At 33.7% G+C, this 22,719-nt stretch overlaps 1 protein-coding gene across 1 annotated transcript; it reads right to left on the bottom strand.

The window, feature by feature from the left end:
• Window positions 1-963: 963 nt before the first annotated feature.
• Window positions 964-22,369, bottom strand: LOC123224537 (callose synthase 7-like). Its single transcript, XM_044648254.1, has 42 exons — window positions 21,761-22,369; window positions 21,170-21,270; window positions 20,591-20,703; window positions 20,421-20,508; window positions 20,207-20,317; window positions 19,969-20,121; window positions 17,586-17,675; window positions 17,312-17,403; window positions 17,017-17,140; window positions 13,631-13,762; window positions 13,467-13,543; window positions 13,289-13,376; window positions 12,937-13,059; window positions 12,731-12,848; window positions 12,159-12,490; window positions 11,988-12,040; window positions 11,799-11,859; window positions 11,384-11,465; window positions 11,251-11,300; window positions 11,062-11,148; window positions 10,795-10,896; window positions 10,108-10,202; window positions 9,933-10,014; window positions 9,461-9,624; window positions 9,216-9,339; window positions 8,826-8,929; window positions 8,596-8,707; window positions 8,346-8,497; window positions 7,539-7,648; window positions 7,334-7,453; window positions 7,167-7,235; window positions 6,848-7,028; window positions 6,652-6,763; window positions 5,322-5,444; window positions 5,137-5,246; window positions 4,896-4,979; window positions 3,737-3,849; window positions 3,438-3,667; window positions 2,338-3,135; window positions 2,181-2,231; window positions 1,807-1,992; window positions 964-1,407 (listed from the first exon to the last, which is right to left on the bottom strand). The coding sequence occupies exons 1-42, from the start codon at window positions 21,957-21,959 to the stop codon at window positions 1,165-1,167; spliced, it is 5,739 nt and encodes a 1,912-aa protein (XP_044504189.1). The 5' UTR covers window positions 21,960-22,369; the 3' UTR covers window positions 964-1,164.
• Between the last annotated feature and the right edge of the window lie 350 nt (window positions 22,370-22,719).

Here is a 22,719-nt window from a genome sequence, read left to right as displayed (position 1 = left end):
AATAATTGAGATTTTTTTAATTTTTAAATTTGTAAATAAAAAAATTATATTAGTTTTACGTGAATACTCTAATAAATAAAATATTATTAATAAGATTAATCTATCAAACTCATATTAATAATACTAAGTTTAGGAGAGTTAAGGACAAACTCATAAATAAAAACTGCTATTTAATAGGCAGGCTGTTACAATTGTTTCAGCACCAAACTTGATTGACAAGGGTAAATTTTAATGCTGTACAAAGAGCTTGACATACGTGTGAGCTTTTGATAATTGTAACGGATTCACTTTCATAAAATTTTCAGATTCATAATATGCTAATAACCAGAGATTTATCAACTCATCTAAATTTCAATTTCCACAGCAGCTAGTCTTGCGGATTCAGTGTGGCACGATGCACTTGTTTCTGGATTCAAAAGAGTTACATATATCAGATTAATTGTATGCAGAGAAGAGAACTAAGTTTTACTTGTTTTTGTGATGAAACAAAAAATTTTTGGCAACGTAAATCTTTAGCATGATTTTTTTTTTGTAAATTTTAATTTATTGCAGGCGCACCTAACTTGTCCGTAAAAATTGGATTTATATAGGTACGATCCAAAAACCTTAAATTTGTACCTGTTGTATAAAAAGATACCCACAAATAACCCGCCCACTTTGCCAGGTCTACCTATTTTCTTTATATTTGCTTGCTTATGATTTAAGAAGTGTCTATTTATGTGATTAATTCAGTTGTTGAAGATGGATTGAATATTATATGCAAGCAATAGGGAGTTATAGAGGTTTTACAGCACTAGTTTTCAATAAATATGGGAATGTGGAACTTGCTGGAACTCAACTTGTCTTAAGCCAACAGATATTGTAATCTTAAAGGAGTAAAGAAAAACGGTGTCATTTTGAAGAAGTTATCCTCCCCTCACAATCCTCTAATGATTTATAAGCTGCCAGCCTATCGAAATTTCATACATATAACAAAGTAATATATTAATATTTCAAGGATTCCGAAAAACAAAAATATAAAATAAGGTAACAGTATCATTTGTTTACTTTATAACAAGTAATAGATTTCCCTTCCAAAATGACCATACTGGATGTAACAGAAGCTTTCCTACCACAACATACTAATGTATACTGAGAAAAAATGAATGAGAAATACTATGAAATTTATTTAGATCCTGTTGTCTTTTCTTTCCTCCCAGTAAGAATCATAGAAATCTGGAGACCTCTACTGAATGCTTGATTGAAGAGCAGGCGAGTTTGAAACTCTGATACAAACGGGAACCATGACAGAATAGCGATAGGGGCGAAGATTACCAGTCCCATTATGTACTCGTATGCTCGAGCTAGCTCTTTTATTGAATCCCATAATCCTAACCTCTTAAACAAAGGGCTGCTCGCTTGCCCAATCTTCAAAGGCCAAACAGAGGAATATATGGTTTAGAAACTTCACAGCTTGTGAGAATAACTAAAAGAAACAATAAAGATATAAAACAATTCTGTCTTTAAAATTTTCATTTAGTTTCCAACATAGAAAATTTCAAATTTCAGAATCAATCAGAATACATCTGTTTGAAACAGAACATTTCAGCAGGAATACAGAAGTAATTCAGGAGAAAAAAGTTTGAAATCTGTTTGAAATGTATCACTTATGGACTTTTTTATTTTAATAACACAGGCATAGGACAGCATGTTGTTTAATTTGTAATATTTTGAGTTAAGGCACGCTAAACTGGAACAATATCTGAGTCATAAAATGATCAAAATATTTGGCATATACTAGCAAAATCATCTGAAGTTTAAACTTACCAGAAGAAGGGCCCAGCCTGAAGGCAAGAAAGCAAGAAGGCAAGCGAATAAATCTGATATGGTGAGCCCACATACTACAAACAAGACAGTCATGACTGACACGAAACCAAGGAATAGAAGCGCCTTGAGGATCCTGAACATCAGCTGGAAGTCGGTACCAAATTTCCGTCTACCCATTGATACCATCTAATGGTGATAAAAAAAGCCAGAGAACTGCAAATGAGCATTTTGTGCTTCTCCAAGGGTAAATATATTGTAAGTATTAACAAAATGCTTAACAGAACAATTTTACTGAATTTGATAGTTAGTATAAGCAATTTCTTCAATATACTATGAACCAGGATTCCTTCAATACTTTTTGATTCATTGCATACCTTTAAAACTAAAAGTGCAGACAGCAGAACTATCCAAGAGAGTCCATAGACCTACAAAGAATCGAAGTATATAATAATATATAGCAAAGTGGTGTCATAAACCTAAATAATTAATAGACCAACAAGGAACCATATCATTGAAATAGAGAAACTATACCAGCAAACTCTTGCTGTGATGGGCTATATCAAGGTGGTAGACAATTCCATACTGGAAGATGAAGAAGCGAAATACAAGGATGATCTCCAAAATCCGTCCCCTTATGTTTGTGTGTTTGAGGTGTTCTTGTTCTCCATCCCACCACGATTCCCAACTTTTTTCAGTTGGGATCCCAATACCACCACGGTTTCCCATCCACCTCTTCCAGTCTGTCCAATCATCCACTGTTTTTTGCCAATCAAAACCAGATGGATTGAACACAAAAGGAGCAAACAACCATGAGGCAACCAGGAACCACAAAGAGAAAGTAATAAACAGGTAAAGATTTGAACTGCGATATGAATCCCCATAAACTTCATATAAGACCAATAATATAACCAGCTCCAGTCCCTTCACAAAGTGACTCCGAGAGTACAATCTATAGTTTTCAGCAAACTTCGCATGAAAAACAACAAAGCCACGACCAGTAGCTCGATATTTAGCACCTCCATGCAAGATTGTTCTGCCAAAATAATGTGCTTTTGTTCCAAGCTGGAATGTAAAGAATACAGAAGCCAACTGCAGCTGCATAATGATAAAATCACCCAGAGCAGTGCGAAACCCTTTTTCCAGGCCAATCTCCATTACCATTGGAAGCACCAGTAACAAACCAAGCTGAAAGACAGACGGGGTAGCCAAAGCTTCTTCAAGGGCCTTGCTTTGATGTATGTTTGGAGACGCAAGAATGTTTTTTTCCAATCCGCTCATAACCATGTATACACGTCCATACAAGAATACATACACAGTTAGCACGGTAACCTGAGAAGACATCATATCAAATTAAATTGAGATTGAAACATATATTCCAATTTTTCAGAGTTCAGCAGTGTTGCTTAGGAAAACATAGCTCAATGAACATAAGACTGGCCTGGAGCCAGTTGATATCTATCGGTCTACTCTTTCTTAAAATGATAAAGTATATTTAATTAACTTGGATAATATGTTATTACGATATTTGTTGATTAGAAAAAAAAAGCCTCAGAAACTCTATAACTGGAGTACAACACTTCTAGGATAGATAAAAGACACTAAAAAAGCAAAACTAGAGTGATCAAACATACCATGCTACTAAAATAAAATCCAACTGTCGTAAAATAGAATGAAAGCATTCTATAGAAGTCAAACCGGCGTCCTAGACGATAAACATCACGACTAAGAGTCTGCTCTCCATTTCCATTTGCAACCTTTGCCTCAAATGCTGATATCTGATTCATTCCCACGTCACGCCCCTTGCCTACTTGGATGTATTCATGATGTGTTATACGACCACCACGCAAAGTTGAATTGTAACCTGAATATATGAACAAACTTAGCCATTATCCTACACCAATAAGTTAGTGATTCAGCTGAAGTAGATTACCTGCAAATACATCCTCACTTAAGTTAATTGTCTTTGAAGCTTTGCTAATGCCACCCCTTGTTATGTGGAAGATCCGATCAAATATATCAGGATGACCATAATGAAAGCGTACCCTGGAAAGTTAGAATGAAGAACGTAATAGAAACTCAGTTGATCATAAGAAAGAAATTAGCCAGCTCATACCAAAACTAAGTTAGCCTACAGTTAGATTCAAATATTTGCAATGAGAGAAGACAGTCATCAACAACAAAGAAAAACAAATAGAAAATTTGCCACAAAACATATTTCTTAACTCAGAAAGTTCGTTTCAAGAATATGATTAATTTGCTGAATGATTGTGAGCATTTGATTAGATATGTTATCATATACAATTAGGTAATCAAATTATGCGAGATCTGCCTACATGGCTTTAGAAAATTTGCCCTTTAAGGGTTAGAATTATTGTAGAAATATTTTAGAGTTACAGGAAGATGTATAGTGTTACCTAGTTAAAAATTAGATGTTACAGTGCAGAATTGAAGAGACAGGTTACCAAAAATTTTTTCTGTACTTGAGAATTTCAACAGTGAACACGATGTAGAGATGTTTGTTATATAGTATAATTAGGCTTTATACATGCTCATCTTTTGGTAGATAGATCTCTCTGGCTTCTATGCTCATCCACTATTACTTTTTGCGTGCTTTTTTGTGCCTCCCATGTATTACAACGTATACTAATCATAATCATAGACAACACAACAAAGATACTAATTTTGATTCTCGAAAATTGGGTAGCTACATATATATGTACCGATGTGATATTTTGTGTTCTATATCTCACACATTTAACTAACTGAAATTGCAATTTTGGCATTCAGTATAGTTTCACTCTATGTCCAGTTTAGGTTGACCCAATAAGCATGGAATGCAGACTATGGGTTCATTATGTCAACTGATGTCTTCCACGGAAAGATTTTTTTTTTAAGATTGCTTTATTAGAGCAATAATTTTTTATATAATCCTTTTTAATGAAGGATTATATATAAGTAAAACAATTATCTACTCCCCTCAATCAACAGAAAGAAAAAAAATTCCAACATAAAAAATAACTGTAAATATGAAAATGAATTACATGTATGGTAATAAAAAAGGCACTAATTTATGAAGAATCTAGGTTTACCTCAAAGGATTTGCCAAAATTCGTTGGCCAATAGTGACAAAACTAGTCTCTTGATTTGACATGAACCAAGCAAGTGAAGAAACACTGAATAGAAGGAAAGAAATGCATGTGAATATAACTGTCAACACTTTGAGCAATATCTTTTTTCCTATTATGATTTGGTTGGGCCCAACAACAACAATCATCAAGATCAAGTTCAAATTATGGATATAATATGTGTGTGTGTGTACTTTCAGCTGACCTTCCAGTAAAAATATGCTCCCTTAGACCTAATATTGTAGGTCGACTAGAAGAATCTAGGAATTCCTTTAACACATTTCTCATTTTGAAAGCCTCCTCAAAGTAATTATCCTGAAAAGTATAGGAGAACACGTTAAACCACTTTTTAAATACTATTCATAAGAGGACAGAAAGAATGAAAGCTACCTGATTCATGTCTATTGTCTGTAGGGCTTCTCCACGAGTAAAAATGATGGCATGATTTTGATTTTCAGGTTTTCCTTCACCAATTTCTGTTGGAGGTCCTGGAAGCTTAACCCGATATATCTCCTATTAATGAAAAGAATAAATAAAGGATGTTAAACATGATTTTGTAATAAAAGATGCAGAAACATACCATATACCAAAATTGTCTTTGACCATCAAATATTGACAATCTTTTTCTATTGTTTTATACAATCTTGTAAAAGGCCTTGATCTGTGTCTCTCCACTTAGAAGGAAAACTTCTTCCTATTGGCATTTCCATGTCAAAATGAATAAAGCAAGCAGAATATCAAGGGAAACATCCATAACATCGCATACTATAATCAATAGATGAGCCCCAAAATTTTGTTTGGCTACATGAAGGCCAGCGGCAAAGCCACTCTGCAAACTCCATGGAATATAAAAATTCCCTGATTGATGAATTATTCCTTTTTCTTTCCAATAGACCAGACTTTAGGCATCTTCAGAAAGTATGATTTATGTTTTATATTGCCATTATGGTGCTCTGGTTTTGGCTGGATTTAAGTCACTCACTTTTCCTCTCTTGGTAGATCAAATTTTGAATCAGGGAAAACAGAAAATATTTAACTATTGTTCATCAATTTGTCCACTATGTAATCATATGTAGGATCAATAATAACACTCCTCCATGTTATCATATGTTATCACTCTCCAACCCCCCTGGCTTGTTTTCAATTCAAGTGTCCTATTTTTATGAATTCACAAAACAAAACGTAAGTATAGGAGCAGATGGCACTGGAATAAGTAGCAAGTGTTCAAGAGAGCATGCTGTTGGTAAGTATTGTTAACCATCTCTAATATCAAAATTATCAAATCTGTAAACGGATGTTCAACATCTAAATATATAAAATATAAGAAAATAGCTGGCTACCTTGGGGATGATAATAGTTTTTTTACATGTGACTCCATATGTTAAACTAAATATATATGAAAATATTAATAATTGGATTATTTATACTAAAAGAATTCCGACAAAAGGGAGAAGCAATGAGATTTACTGAATTTTCCAATTAAATTTATCAATCAAGAAAAAAATGTTTCATCTGTTTTGTTTGTGATGAAGAAATCAGCTAACATGACATAAGTGGATAATTTTGAAAGGACGTATCACTTGAAAGAAAATGGGACATGTCCAACCTTGAGTAAAGTTAAAAATAATTATATTTGCATCTGAAAATATGTACGCTATAAGCTCCAAAACTAAGTATGAAAGCATATCAATTCTGCATCAAACCAATAACTATTCCATACCTCATCAAACTTATCACCTCCTTTCAAAAGAACAGAGTAATAGAACTTCTGAGATATTCCATTCACAGTCTCCTCCCTTTCATCTATGTAAGCAACACGCAGGGATGGATACCTGACAGGGCGTATTTCATTAAGTACCATCTACATTTTAGCTTTATGCTGAATTATGACACTGCATCAGACAATCTCAACTTACGTTAACATGAGATTCAAAATATTACTATAACAACTACGATCTCTTTGATCATCAGATTTTTTTTGAGCTCCATAGACCTGACAAGAGACAACATATGTGAACTTCATATCTGCCAGAGCTTCTGCAAAAGCCTTCTCATCATCCCCACTTGATTCAAAGTTCCGGTAACCACCAGGAATTTCTGCCAGGAAATCAGTGACTTGTATATTAGTAACCAAATATCACTTGTCATATACAAACATTTGAAAGATGTTGAAATGAAACACAGAAGATGTTGATGAAAAATTGAAATTTAATATCTGTGAAAGAAACTACAGACCACTATCTCTTGCCATCTCCAGGAAGCATTGCACTTCTAGAGCCCGTTTGTAGTACATCATCCCTCTCACTGCAAGAAACAAAGGCTTTCAAGTTTTATATATATACATATATGAGATATACACAATGCCACTACACTATGGCAAATGAAATCTGTATAACACAGACCTGTTCTTGAGAGTGTCTGCCCTCTGTAAGATACCCATTGACGAGTTAAATCATTCTTCATTTCCATTGAATAATTTTGTTTTTGATCATTGATACGATGCAGGAAATTGGCCCATTCATCTAATATGCAAAAAGAAAGCTATTTAGCATATTCTTACCAACTGAATCACAAAAAGCATACCACAGTTCTGGATCATGAACTCACCAGGATATATTTTCTGTAGGTAAAACAGAATTGATATTCCATCCTCATTCTCCTTATTAAGTTCCTCAACAGAATATAGAACATCTTCCTTATAATATGGTGTCAAAACACTAAATCACGAGCCAGGAAAGAAATTTATGTTAAGATAAAATATAAACAGACTTCCATTATATAAATATAATAAAACGAAGTATAACAGCACGCAAAACTTTTATCCACCGAAAACCTTGCAAAGAGGAAGCAAATTTTTATAGAAATTCTATATTATTAAGAAAGAACATGATCAATCATATAGGTCTGATAAATTGCAGCAACTAATTACTAATGAAAGACCCCTGGTTTACCTTCATTTATTTATTGGATTGGATATGATAGGATATTGTGTTAATGATGACGAAGAGTAACAAATGTATACTATTTATAATAGCAAAAGCAATGTAACTCTTAGGATGACAAAAGCAGACATGTCAGCATGGTAAATCTATGGCTATCTGATCATTAAAGATGTTAAGCTAGTCTATATGGAAAAATATACATGTACACAGATAAATACACACACACAGGTATTTGATTGATAACCCAATTCCAATCGGCTCAATAAAGAAATATGAAGAATCTTAAAATTCCTTGGAGATAGAGGCCCACAAAGAGTTGGTTTACCATTGTTAAACCTTAGTTAATCTTAATAATGAGAGTCAATTTTGTTTGTTCAAAGGAGGACAAGATGAAGAAGTAATCTCTTACTCTCTCTTAGCAATCTACAATATTTTGAATTAAGTGATGTTCAACAATGAGTCAATTGCTGACCTAAAGGAGAGCATGTCACGAACTTTTGGAGCACTTGGCATATTCATAAACAATGAATTTGCAAAGAAAGTGATACGGCGGCGAGCATCCAAATTTGTTGGCACATTTATTGCAGATTCTTTGACTGTCAAAAGCAAAAAAAGCCTAACAACCTGTGGAAAATTTACAATGGTATAAGAACAAAAGATTGAAATATATTATTGTTAAATCATGATAGCTGAAAAAAAAAAAAAGTAATCGCCAACAGTACCTTCTCCTTCCACGATTTGTTCTCTATAAGGTGAATATTTATCTTTTCAAATCTCTGCTCTTTCTTTTCATTTTCTAGATATGAACTTTGTACATGAGCTCTTTCAAGGATTCTAAAGGAAGAAGAGGAAAAGCCATGGCAAATATCAGTCATAAAGGCTGATCTGTGGTAACAAGGGAAAGAAAGAAAAAGCTTGCATTTCCAAGAAGTTTATAATTTTCAGCACTCACTCATTGCCATTAGCCATAATATCCTGTGTAATAATTTCAATAATATCCTGGAGGACATTAATTATCTGAGACTTGTATACGTCAACACTTTCAATTTCAGATAGCTGTCACCAAATCAAACCGAAAAACATTGAATAACTGCTGAGGAAAATAAAAAACTAAAAACCTCAGGGGTTAGCAAAACTGGTAAAACACTAGAACTTTCAAGGAAAATACTTGAGTTTGAACCTCTGTCACACTTGTAAAACTTTAACTTACCCGGTGCAGTTATTGTGGATCTGATTATTGTGTCTTAAGGTTTATCCATCCAACCAATTTGGACGGGGTTCCCCGGTTATTAAAAAAAAATAAAAAAATAAAAACTGAAAAAACATTAAGGAAAATAATTACCAAGACTTTGAGAAATTTTTCCAATTTGTCACTAAGAGAAGGCATCCCGCTCATGCGAAACTCAGTCAAGAACCTATTCTGCAGTATAGAAGTGTCTACTTCAAAACAAATCTGCCTCAAAATCCTGTTTCATGAATGGTAAAGTGAAAACAATTATGATTCAAGATAAAATAAGTTACTCCTTTTGCACACAAATATTATGACCAGAGGAATGAGTCAAAAAAATGTGGAGGATTCAGCCTTACAGCCTATCAGCTTCATCTACCAGCAGCCCATACATTATATCCCTTAGTGTCTCATAACATTCAATAACAGCCGAAAGCATATAACCATCACTCTTTATTTTCTTAAATAAATCAGCATCCTCCCTCCCCTTGAAATCCTTCGCCATGTCTAATGCAATAGGAATCTAGCATAAATTTAAAAACAAGACAAGAAGTTAGAAATTAGGAGAAAAAAATATGACAGGAAATTTAAGACTCCTTGTGCTTCCATTTGAGCTTATTTTGACACAAGGAAGAGAGCATTATTTTTTATATATTTTTGTCACTGTCTCGTATTGATTTGCTCCCTTTTCAGATTTTCTGATCTCTATGGATTTCTACTCAATTGACATACCTCAGTCTCTTTTTCAATGCAATAAAAATATTTTCATCATCAATAAAAGAATAAAAAAACTATATAGTTTAAACATGAGGCATCACTCAAAGAATTTACCTTGCTAGCAAGCAGAAAAGGTGGCCACTGGACAACAGAGATATCGCTTGAGGAATACGGCACAAGTAGCAAGTCCCTTTCCCTAGAGATTAAGAATTCAATGAGAACATTAAAAAATTATCAAAGGATGCATTTGATGAAAAGTAAATTTCTTTAGACAAGGTGAAGTCCTAACTCATTGCTGAGCAGATCCTCTTTTCGCATGCTTTCTATGAATTCATTCCACACCTGAGAAAAATTTGCAATATTCTGCCGATGTATTGCCTCATCCTGCCATGGTGAAAAGCATTTACTTTAGCAAAAACAAAGTAAAAAATATCAAGACAATGTCAATATCGGTTGACCCAATATACTGGGATTCATTTTGCATATAGGACAAAGAGTGAATTAGAATTGTAGATATAAGTAAACTATGTCAGCAAATACAAGAGTGGATAGAGTTGAGATTTCTAACCTTAATACTGGAGATTTTTTTTTTTTTTTTTTTTGTGTGTGTGTAAGAGAGAGAGAGAGAGGTGGATTCCAATTAACATTTTTTGCCATTAGCACCAGACATCATTGCCTTTGGCAAACACTGGCAACATATAAATGAGTTTTTACTTTCTTTAACCTCCATTTTTCAGATTTCCTTTTGTGCTTTGAAATATATTTCTTCTCAGTTTTCTTTTTCTCATTATTTTCTTATCGTCCCTTTTCTATATTTTTTTAAACCTAAATTGAGGGTCATACTCAACACTAATCCGGTTAGTATCAACAAGAGTATTTGTGATTTGAAACCTATCCAGCAGACAAATGCAAAATGAAATTCAGACAGACAAGCGCAATAAACAAATATTGATAGGTCAACAAAAATCAGCACGACCATGTATTTTTTCCTATCTTCTTTTGATGATGGCAGAAGACGATCACAGAAAGCTAAAGGCACATCATCAAATCTTGACCGCAACATTCCAAGTGTTCGTATCTGAGAATGACAGTTGTTTAAATAATCATGAGAAATTTTAGTATAACTGAAAAGTCTGTAAGACAACTGAAGTTCACATATGGTTTTCATTGAATCACCATACACTAAACAACACTGGCTGTTTTAGGATTAACAAGTTTCTCTGTGGCAACAGTAGTCACTAACCTCACCCAAATGGCTTAATGCTCCATGAATTCCACCAAAAAGGGTGGAAAATATGGAATACCATATTTGAGCATCCATAAAATAAACCTACATGCACAAGTGGATCAAGTTGTAAGTGCAACAAACTACATATGACATGAAGGCATTAAAAATGACCAATTTTCAAATGTTCATCTATGGTCCACTTACCAGGACAATAGGAGCCCATATTGCAATAACAACTCCAATATTATAGGTTGCTGTAGCAAAGTCAACATGTACTTCAGCCAAACATAAAAAAGAAATTGGGAATGGTTAAAAAGAATTTAAGAAAAGGGGTTACCATTTGGAAAGAACTCATGCCATTCATAATTAACTACATGGACGTCCATAATTAACTTCGTTGGTCCAACAAGTGGCAGTATCTATCAACAGAATATAACTATTGCTTAAGAATTGTCCTGAGTTTGAATCTTTTTAATATATTGAAAAAGAACCAAGCACAAAATTAGTTTGCATATTCTTCCTGTTCAAAAAAATAACTGCAGCAAAAATTCACAACAGTATATATAGCTGTTGGTTAGGCAAGTGCAAGCAAAAAATTATTTTGTCATATTGTATGTATATAACAAAGGTATCATACTTTTATAAATGATTATTAACTTTTCCTTAGGTATCTTAAAAATTGCTATAACCAACATTCAACCAATTTCAATTCAAGTAGTATTTGATTCAAAATAACTTGAGAAAATAATCACCTCCACATAGTAGCTGAATGCTAGCTTGCTGATTAGCAGCATGATCCAAAATAATGTATACCTGGGAATATAAAAATAAATTATGTTAATGGACTTCCAAATCATGGCAGTGTTTTGGCACTAGATCTCAAATCCCCCTTAGGAAAATGGGGTAAAAAATGATATCCAAGAGCACTTCTTTGAACTTACTTTAGAAGTGAGAATATGCTCTCATGCAAGCCTCTTCCTACATAGAGTTTCGGCTGAAGAATGCCAACATATAGCAGAAGCACACTCAATCAATTTGCTAAAGTAAAATATAAGCAATGTCAATAAGGAAACAAATAAACATCAGAAAAAATCCACTCTACATATTCTTGCCTGAGCCCACCACATAAAAAGTGTGATGATACGCCAATTTGAACGCTCCATAGTTCTCCGCAAAAATGGAAGAAAAAACATTATGGCAGCCAATATATTGGGTATCAAATAAATTGCCACAGCATAATTATAAAATGTTTGGCTCTGCCAATTCCCAGCCCAGTCGCTAAAAAGTTTCACAAGTCCAGTTGGATTCAGCACAGAGCTGGCATAACCAATTGGCAGAACCACTGCCCACACAGTTGCTACTGCAAATTTCAGAACGTACCGCAGGATCTGGGTAAATTTCAAGCTTCTCCAGGCATTCAAACTAAGAATTATATCCAGGGCAGCTGTACAAAAGTTTCTAGTGAAGTAAGAAAGCAAGGAAAAGACTGTTTAATCTACAACATGCTGTTGGAACAGGATAATATGCCCACACAACTAGTAGCTCATTGAAGCTTAAAAATTGCTGAAAGCAATCCTATCATATCATATGGCTGAATTCATTTTTTGTGTATGGTTTCCAGCAAGTCAAATAACTAAGCAATAATAATATGGAATAGAAATTCCTTATCATAGATCACCAGTACCTTGCAGAAAATTAAGAAAAGCTTGAGTAATGAAAATGCTTGTCACCCTTCTGAACACATCCTCTTCAAAAAAAGCAAGTAGAGATCCAGAAGAACTCCATGCAACAATTACCATAGCCTGAAAACCACAAAAATTACACATGCAAGTTAGTTTATCCAAAAATTGTCAAAAAATACAAAGGAACATACTCAAACAGTACAGAAACCTGGAAAGCCAATGTGAAGAATATCCACATTCGGTCAAAACTTCTATAAAGGTGCCAAAATGTGCGGGCTTCAACAAAATTAGTTTTAGGCTTTCTCTTTCCAGTATGGACCTGGTTGGTTCTCTGTAAAAAAGCAAGTAAACTTCAACTCAATCAATCACAGAACAAGAAGAAAAATTCCTGTAGAAGATGTGATCCTCCGAAAGCATCAACTGACAAAATTTATCCCACAAGAAACCACAATACAATGAGCACATCAATTAAAAATAAAAAATTTAGAAACATAGAAATTATTTGAGCAATAAAATATTAAAATATGCATTAAATTAAAAAGGAATTGAAAAAAATATACATCATTTGCAGGCAATATCGGCTCTGAATTCGCGAAAAAGTCCGCTTTAAGTTGCATCGGCCAACCCAGCTTAAGACACCTTTCGGACCTAAAAAAGTTTATTTTTTGAGTAGATGGAAATGTTTCAGCAAATAATCATCTGAGTACATTAACAGAAGTAATTGCTCAGAATACTCACCAAAAATATTCGTTTAGATCATCATAATTTCTCCACCTTGAATGGCTTGTCTTGCCCCCTTTATTTCTTTTAGCTTCCTTTTTCACCAAATATAATCAATATATCATCAGGAAGTTTTAACATGGGAGCAGATAACATTATAATTATAGTCAAGTATTAACTACCTTCCGCAAGACCTGGTAGATAGGGGTTATAACGTTCCGCAAAAACGCTTCATCATCAGGTGCATCTCCATAGTACATGTCTCCACTGGCAGAGGGCACATTGCTAATCACATCATAGACTTCCTTTGCCATCTTACAGAATCAGGAACAAGAAGAGCATTATTTCAGTTATACATAAGCTGTAAGACATTGCAGAAACAATAAAAAGAAAACTATATTTCTTTTCTTCACAGGAAACAAAAAAAAAATGTTACGAGGGAAAAGAAAAGTCAGAAGAGCCATAAAGTTATATGATTTTTTTCGGTCAAAATTAGATAACACATAACATATCAACAAGCTATAAAATAGAGAATATTATAATTACAGGAGAGCTATTAATTGCCGAATCAATTGTTGGTTTCCCAAAAACTAATGGTTAATCTTTTGTAGACAAGGAAAAGAGCAGCAGAAGTTATATGCCAGCTCCAAGAAGTATACAGTTTTCTCCATATGAAATAAACGGTTGATAACATGTAACTAGACAAAAGGAAAAGTTATCTCCACCATATTTTAATCTGAATACAAAACAATCAACGACGAAAATGCTGCATAGTACAGTATTTAGAAAACAAAATCAAATAAAAAGCCTCCGAAATTCTATCATGCCAGATATGCTGACTGCTATTATGGTGCCATCTATCATATCAAGCACCCCTAATCAGGTTAGAAGTAAACACTCATTAATACTGTTTTTACTCTAGATTACACTGTTCAACAATGTGTATTGATATTCTTCTAATTTTGTCTATATATGCCTGCCCTTAAAGCACCGATATGTTTTGCATAGAAATAAATTTTCGAGATTTATTACTCACTACAAATTCATAAGTAGATTGGTCAATGTCAATTTAAGCTTCTCCAAATCTGCTCATATGGTTTCTATTGTCATCTAAAATCAAAATTAAACACATGTTTACAGAAAGTGTAAGCATCCAGCCACATTTCCACCCAAAAGAGCAAACAAAACCAGCAAATAAGAAAACATTTTATTCATGTAAAGATATTTACATGAATAAACCAGCCAACTTGAGGAGTCGCAGCCTCCTATTTTCACCCATTCAAGATCCCGAAGGCCTTCCACAATCAACCCCAAGGTTGCCCAAAATCCTAATTTTCCTCTTTTTCCCTCCCCTTAACAACCTTAACTACCCCTTTATATAATAAAATCTAATATCTAAAAATAGTGCAAGTGTCACCCTGTCCTAATATTTCCTTTCCCTTTGAAAACCACCTTATACTAAAGTGGGAAAACTGAATTTTTTTTAAATTTATTTTTTTTATTTTTTCCCTTTTTTTAACAAAAGTGAAAACATTTTTTTCTCTGATACCACTTTAATAGAAACCTGCTAACACAAGTCAACTTCACAATCATATCAACACACTTAATCAATTTATGTTGGATCCACTCAACACAATCAAAACAAATACTCTAAATGTATGTATTGATTTCAAATACCACCAATCAATCCACTAAAAAATGGAAGCAACAATGGAGGGGTGTCATTATCCCCCCAAGGCTTTCTCCCCCTTCTCTAATATATTCTCGATTTTTCTACCCCTTTTGCATCTTCCTTTCTTCTTATAAATTTTTTTCTTTTCCAGCTTCTCCTTCCCCACCTGCCAAACCCTAACTCACTGCCATCTTCCAATGATTTTTCACCTTTTTGGTTGCAGCTGTTGTGCCCTTTAGCCTTTCCAATGTTGATTTATCTTCCACCATCACTTTCAATCACCGATCTCATGACTTCTAGGCTTCCATCTCATTTTTTTCCTTTTCAGCTTCTCCTTCCCCTCCTGTCAAACCCTAACTCACCACCATTTTCCGACGATTTTCACTTTTTGGGTAGCAACTATTGTGCCCTTTTGCCTTTCCTATGTTGATTTATCTTCCACCATTACTTTCTGTCACCAATCTCACAACTTCTAGACTTCTATCTTGTCAACCCACCATCCTCCCTTGTTGATCTGTGCTCCAGCTACGACATCACCACACCTTTCTATATTCTTAACACCTTTCAAATTATTCCTTTTTTTGGACAACTCTTCAATTTTCCAGCACCAGTCTGTCCCCCTTTTTCTAGTCACCTCCTTCATCAAATCTCACCGCTTGAATACCATTTCATTAGGAATTCGGACACATTTGACCCAAAACAACAAACAAAGCAAAAAATAAACCCAAAAACAAAAACAATTTGTTTATATACGGCTATTTACATAAATAAACTAAACAATTCAAGGAGTCAAGACCTCCCATTTCAGGTCATTTGAGACTTTGGAGACCTCCTGCAATCAGTCTTAAGGTTACCCACAACCCTAAGGTTGTCTAAAATCTTCATTTTCCCTTTTTTTCCTCCCCTTGATAACCTTAACTACCCCTTGATATAATAGAATCTTATCTCTAAAAACAGGACCAGTGTCCCCCTGTCCTAACAGAAAGCTATAAGTTACAAAAAGAAAAATTTACAATTGATAAATCAGAATTACGTTTGTGTCATTAATAATATCAGAGTACATGTACACAGTGGTGTGTGTGGGCTGTACTCTCATGTCACTATATTTTTTATGCTGATATTTTCAGGAATTACACCTACACAATATGCATTATTACAAGAAGGGAAATACAAGAAACGTAACAGGCGATTTTTTAGCTGCCCAATTGACTGTGAGAACAGGGCAGTCACTGCACTTTCTCTATTGAATAAGAAACAGACAATTTCATCATATAAGCTAAAACAAGAATACAGTTAAGTTGAGCCAGCAGTGTATGATGAGGAAACTATAACTAACAACCCTACCTGGGCAGGAGAAAAACAGTTCAGAAAGTTAATAACAGAATCTCAATTCCATCACACTTCAGTAAGTGAATCCTGCCAGCACATTACAGCTTTGTTTTTTTTTTTATGAAACGTAAGAATATCTATCCTATTCTTTCAAAATAATTTGAAAACTGACACACTAATGACTAATAGTTTTATACTCCTAAATTTTGTGGACAGTTTATTTACTTTTTTGCTTCTTTTTTTTTCAATTAATGATAATGTCATTGTTTCTTCTCAAAAAATGACTAATTAAAATTTCTATTTCATAAGACTGAAAGGGGATATAAGCTAATGCAAGACAACTCCAAGGGCACTTAACAAAGATAAAAAATGATAATTGAAAAACAACTTTGATGTTCAGATGAGTAAAAATTCACCATTGCATGATAATAAAAAAATTTCCTTTCAAGATTTAATATTATAAGACTTATGATGAACATTTAAAAAAACATATAACAAAAAATAGCACAGTCCAGCTAACATAGAATTCTCAAACCACCAATAGTGCTTCAAAGACAGTAAGCGTACATTATGGAAGATGTAGCAAATGCATTCAGGCATAAACCGTATATTTGAAGCTTCACCCCATATAAGAAGATACAGTCCAATGTAGATAAGACATATTTGTTGCTTGTCAAAACCTTCAGGAATCCTGCAAAGTGAAAATAATCCAGTGGACTTATCCCCAAAAAAAAAAAAAGAAGAAGAAGAAGAAAATAATCCAGTGGCCTAATGTAAAACCACGTTCAACTTATATACAAACTATGACATAATCTCTGATACAATGAATATGACAAAAACAAAAAGCATATAAAGCACTTACCTAATTTTCAAGTCACAACGCAAATACTTACACCATGATTTGTAATTCTTGAAAATTTTGTCCATCAACTGGTCTACAGTGGTGCTACTCAGCTGTAATAAGCTTTTTATCAATCTTCAATATATGATGACATAAGAATATAACTTTTTCTTTTCTTGTCCTTCTTTTTTGCATATATAGGAAAGCAGAAAGTGCATTAACATAAGATTATAACTAAGGCAGTTATGAACCAAAATGGCAAATGAATAAAGCAGACCACTTAAAGAAGATTTACCTGTATATAATTTTCACTATTCTTGTACCGTACATCCATGTTTGCAAGAAGCAGTATTAGGTGCTCCCTCTGGTTTGCTACATTTCCTTTCTTCAATTCCCGCAAATATTAGACAATAGAATATCATGATATAATCAGTATCATTTGATTTGTTTGATAGATAAATGATTAGTATAATCATCCTTAAACCAAATGAACACAATGGTTAATATATCCCACCTTGCAAGCATGAAGTGACTTGATTACAAAATGGCTTTTGTTATGAATTAAAAAAGGTTGAACATTTACAAAAAAGAAGTTAAAACATTTACAAAAAAGAAGTTAAAACATTTACAAAAAAGACGTTAAACATCATCACAACACATTTTTCCTAAAATACCTTGTAGCCAGACATGATAATAGGGAAAAGGTTTTTTAGAATACAAAATCAGAACTGGATTCTGAGCCACAAAATGACCTCAGAAACTTAAGTAATGTGGAATATTTTGGAAAAGAAAGAAGGAAAGACATTTCAAGTAGATTGAGAAATGCTATTAAGGCGTTATTTGCTAAATCATAATTTGACTAAGAACATTTATGAGAGGGCTGTAGATAATGACCAACTAGTAGGAGTATCAATGAATTCTCCGTAGAGTTGATTTACAGCCAAGGATCATGAGATGTATTGCGATGATACTACCAAGTGCTTTTTTTAATTCTGAATACTATTGTATTAATAAATGAAACATTAGACTGGTATAAAAAACAAGTTGGAGACATGGAAGGACACCCCTACCCTAAATTATTTGAAGCCCCATTGACGAGCAAAATTAAATTCAAATACCTCATGTAGTAACATATGACCTTCGTAACTAGATTAGAGTTTGAATGATATTAAGACATTATAGGGGACATCAGAGAGGATATGCTAAAAATTTTAGCCTAACAAGTACTCAAGAATGATCATATTACGTGTCTTTGTCCAGTTTCTATAAAGCCTGAAAGATTGAGAAGTATGCTAACCATATAATAAGGATATGGAGAAAATAACAGAGCAATGCAACTAGAGTATTATAACCACAACTAGAGTAATTATAGAAAACCTAAAAAGTAAAATAAGGTAGATGAAATAGAAAATGCAACTAGAGTATTATATTCAATGTCCACAAGTTTGGAAGAAATTTTTATGAACCACTCAAGACCGATTAAATCTTTTTAGAATGATTTGAACGGTCAAGAAACAACCTACTCGTAAATTGCATGTAGACTAGTCAAGATGTTGAGATACATGTATAGGAACAAAAATAGTGTAAGATAACAATATAATACATTTGTCAATTGTCACAAAGTAGAGTTTGCACGTATCCAAGGGTAAGTAAATAAATGTTGACATCCAACGCTGACAATGAATCCTCCAATAATGAGTAACTTGACCTCAATCTATGTATGGGATAAAAGGGGAAAGGGGAACCAAAAATTGGGAAGAGGTTGTTGAAAACTCTTTCCTTAATCCAGAGATTAATTTAAATTTGAAATAATTTATTATCCCAAAATTAGTGGGATTATTATCTATGTTTTTGAATTAGTTGTATACGTGTGGTCTTCATAGCCATTGCATTTCTGTATTGTGCCTTTATTGCCACTGCATTTAAGGAATCAACAACCTCCATTGCAAGTCGGGGTTGCAATCAAGTCGAGCCAAGCAGAGTAGTGACAGGCTTGAGCTCCTCTCAATTAGGTATATGCCAAACTCGACCTCTATGAGAGCTCAAACTTAAGATAGGAGTGATTGACTTAAGCTTGGCTCACAAAATTACAATTAAACTCCGTAACTTATATATTTGTCAATTACTCTCCATATTCAAACGGAAGGAATAAGATTTTAGTTTCAAAGTGAAGGAATAAGATTTTAGGGGTGTAAGTGTAAACTTTTTGGGGGGTTAACATTATACTCAAATCGAGCTGCGAGCTCACCGAACCAAGCAACACAACAAGCTCGAGCTTAGCTCGGCTCAGCTCATTTGTAGCCTTAATTAAAGCTAAGCATTCTTGCAGCATAATTTTTCTGACCATTGACCCATCAACACCATCAAAGCTTTTAAATAAAAATAGAATGAGGTATTCATTACAAATTCTCGTTTCTCTAAATGATTCTAAATCTGTTCAGGTTTCTTGTTTAGAAGGAAGAGAGGAGTGGCAGAATTCTCATGATGACATTATCTAGAAGTAGAAGCTATTTTCCCCATGACATTCAAAATTCGTCAATTTTTCAAAATGAAACAGTTTAATGATATGTGGTGGATTGGGTGAGAGTTAGCTTACAAATAAATCAATACAGCTAACAGCATGTGAGATGCAAGTAGAAAAATAAAGATAAAAGGAAGGAATTCAGTGCATGATATACCTGAAACCCAAAATATGAAGAAAGCCAATCAAGTATGTCAACAACAGATTTATCCTTCTCCTCAGGCAAGGCATGAGGAACATTGGGTGTTGCACGAACTCTGGACATGGGAAGGTTTTGCACATTATGCAATGCACGAATTGCGGCTTTGATCTATATTTCCAGAGGGGAAAAAAAATTATGATGAATTTCATGAGCACAAGCAAAACTAAAACAACAAATACAGCAGAGATGCAACCTCAGGGAGTTCCATGATTGCTGATTTAGCCCCTGTAGCATTTAGTGGAAGAATGTTATAATGTTCATATTGTTCCCGCTTCCTCTTAACATCTTCAGCATACTTGTGGGTCTGTAATCATGAATCAATTGTGCATCCAACATTTCAACAATCCCAGATGCAACCATAAACTTAAAAAAATTGTGCCATGATACTGATATTACACAAATCAAACCTCTTCGTCAACTTTTGAAGAAGGTACAACAGTTTTTAACACATCATACAATACTGTTGCAATCTGCAAAATCTTAGCCATCTCCTCCCTTCAACAGTAAGCACAAACCAAAAAAGAATCGGTAAATGAATGCTAAATAGGCATTTCAATAGTCCAAACTTGAGCCTTACGGTTTTTTTGTCTGTTGGCCTCTTTTGATATTGTTCTCATAGTAATTCTGATAATACAACTGGATTTCTTTGGGATCATTTCTTGCAAGCCGCGGCCTTGTCTCTTGTTCTTCCTGTTACAAACAAATATTTTCGACATTCTAAATCATTCTTTAGGAATTCATGATATGCCATTGCATTGTAGTTTTGATATTGACAGAAACTAGTAACATGTATCAAAACTATTAACCAGTTAATACATGAAGCACAAGCTTTGAGAATGAATAACACAATTATCATTAGTACAGAATTGCTAGAGCAAAAAACTTAAGGCGTTATGAAGTATTATTATCATCCAATTCATTTTGTAAACCAGACTTCCGGAAACTAACCTCATTAAATACTACATTTCAATTTTCAGAGAACAAAAATGAAATTAGTCTAATTTAAAGAACAACATTTTTATTACCAAAAAATATTAAGAATCATTTAGAGAAAACTAAGAATGAAAAAATAACATGAACTGCCCAAAGAAAAGAACGTCACTCAATGAAGAAAGAAGAATCAATAATAAAAACCAACAATAATGACTAGGACTACCTTCTCAAGTCTATGCAACAGATAGGTCTTAAACTGTCGGACACCACGGCCACTAGATGTTGGATCCATCCTATGTGCCTTCTCAAATGCATGGAAGCGGCCTGGAAGAATGATATGGTATTAAGGTCATTGTAAAATAAATTATCCATTGGATAAGAATGCTTAAAGTACCTTGGCCATAGAACTCATGGCAACTATAAAGCTTCAGTATAGAAACTTAACCTAAAGGTGTAAACCAAATGACTGCAAAAGGGGGGAAGAAAAAAAAGCTAATATCTTCTGCAGAAGAGCAAAAGTCAAAGTAACAAAAACTTTCTGAACGGACGGTTTATTTCTTGAAACTAAGAAATTCCATTCTGCTTTCAACTTTTCGAAATACAGTTATTACTCCTATCCCTCACAAATCATAGCGCAGAAGCACCAATCTTTTACTCAAACAACACACTTATCACTGCTAACAAGAAGAGGAATGTAGAATAAAGTGAAATTATAATAGTAATCATTCAGCATAAAATAGTAACAAAATGTGAATGAACTGTAACCAACACAACAGCAATAGAACAAATAAGGAGAGAGAAATATGAAACTAACAGAGATACGCGACTCTAGGGTTATCCTCTTGAATTTCATTAGCCACACGAAGAATTGGAGCAATGACGGCCAAGGAGGATGGCACCAGCTCACTGTCCATAGCCGAGCTGTCTTCATTCTGCAAGTCGACCAGCATGGTCTGAGCTCGACTCATCCTCCTGGACTGAGACCGCTGTGGAACCGTACTGGAACTGGCCATGGCGGCTCGCTGTTAAACCACTCAGTATTAGACGAAATTATCGAAAAAACTCTCCTGGCAAAGTTGTTGCAGTTGTCGTCGTCGAAGGTAGTGTTTGTGTTTGGAATTTTGTGAAGAATGAACATCATTATTTAGGTATTTGTATAAAGAAAGAGAAGACAGATACTTTGGGTGGGAAGTGGGGCAAAGTGATTGCTCTTAGAGGAAGAAAAGAATGAATGCGAAAAAAAAGAAAAGAAATTTGTGCTTTTGCTTTTGAATTTGTTTTTGTCTGATAAAAAACAAATGAAATGAAGAGATAAGAAGTCTGCTTTTTATGAAGAAACTTTTCCCATGCTGAACAGAGCAGAATTTATGCTTAAAACTCTCCCAGGCTTTCTCCTGCAACTGCAAGAAACATAGTCGCCTGACTTTAGATCCTTTTACTTCTAAAGCGACTTAAATTTGAAATTTAAATAATATTTATATTATTGTTATTATTCAGTATTTAATTGTTGAAAAATAACTCTAGGTTATGTAAAACTTAAAAAAAGAAAAAAAAATTGTATGCATCAAACCATATCATCACAGAGTAATGTTATATTTATATATTTTTTTTATATATAATTTAAATAAATAGATAATATATTTTTATATAATTAAATATTATTTTATTTTTAATTTAAAATTATTTAATTACATAATGACATATTATTTATATATTTTAATTTTATATATATATATATATACACTTAATTTGATTGTTGTAAATATACAAGAG

This window comes from Mangifera indica, chromosome 8 (genome assembly GCF_011075055.1).
Source record: "Mangifera indica cultivar Alphonso chromosome 8, CATAS_Mindica_2.1, whole genome shotgun sequence".
NCBI classification, from domain to species: Eukaryota; Viridiplantae; Streptophyta; class Magnoliopsida; order Sapindales; family Anacardiaceae; genus Mangifera; species Mangifera indica.
The sequence above is the reverse complement of the archived record's forward strand: the minus strand, read 5'-3'. Positions and strand labels throughout refer to the sequence as shown.

Coding starts and splice junctions, on each gene's coding strand:
- LOC123224537 (XM_044648254.1), bottom strand. CDS start 21,959: ATGGCCAGTTCCAGTACGGTTCCACAGCGGTCTCAGTCCAGGAGGATG. Junction 13,763..17,016: donor TTTGCTACATCTTCCATAAT/GTACGCTTACTG, acceptor TGATTCTGTAAG/ATGGCAAAGGAAGTCTATGA. Junction 12,491..12,730: donor TTTTCTTAATTTTCTGCAAG/GTACTGGTGATC, acceptor ACTTTTGTACAG/CTGCCCTGGATATAATTCTT.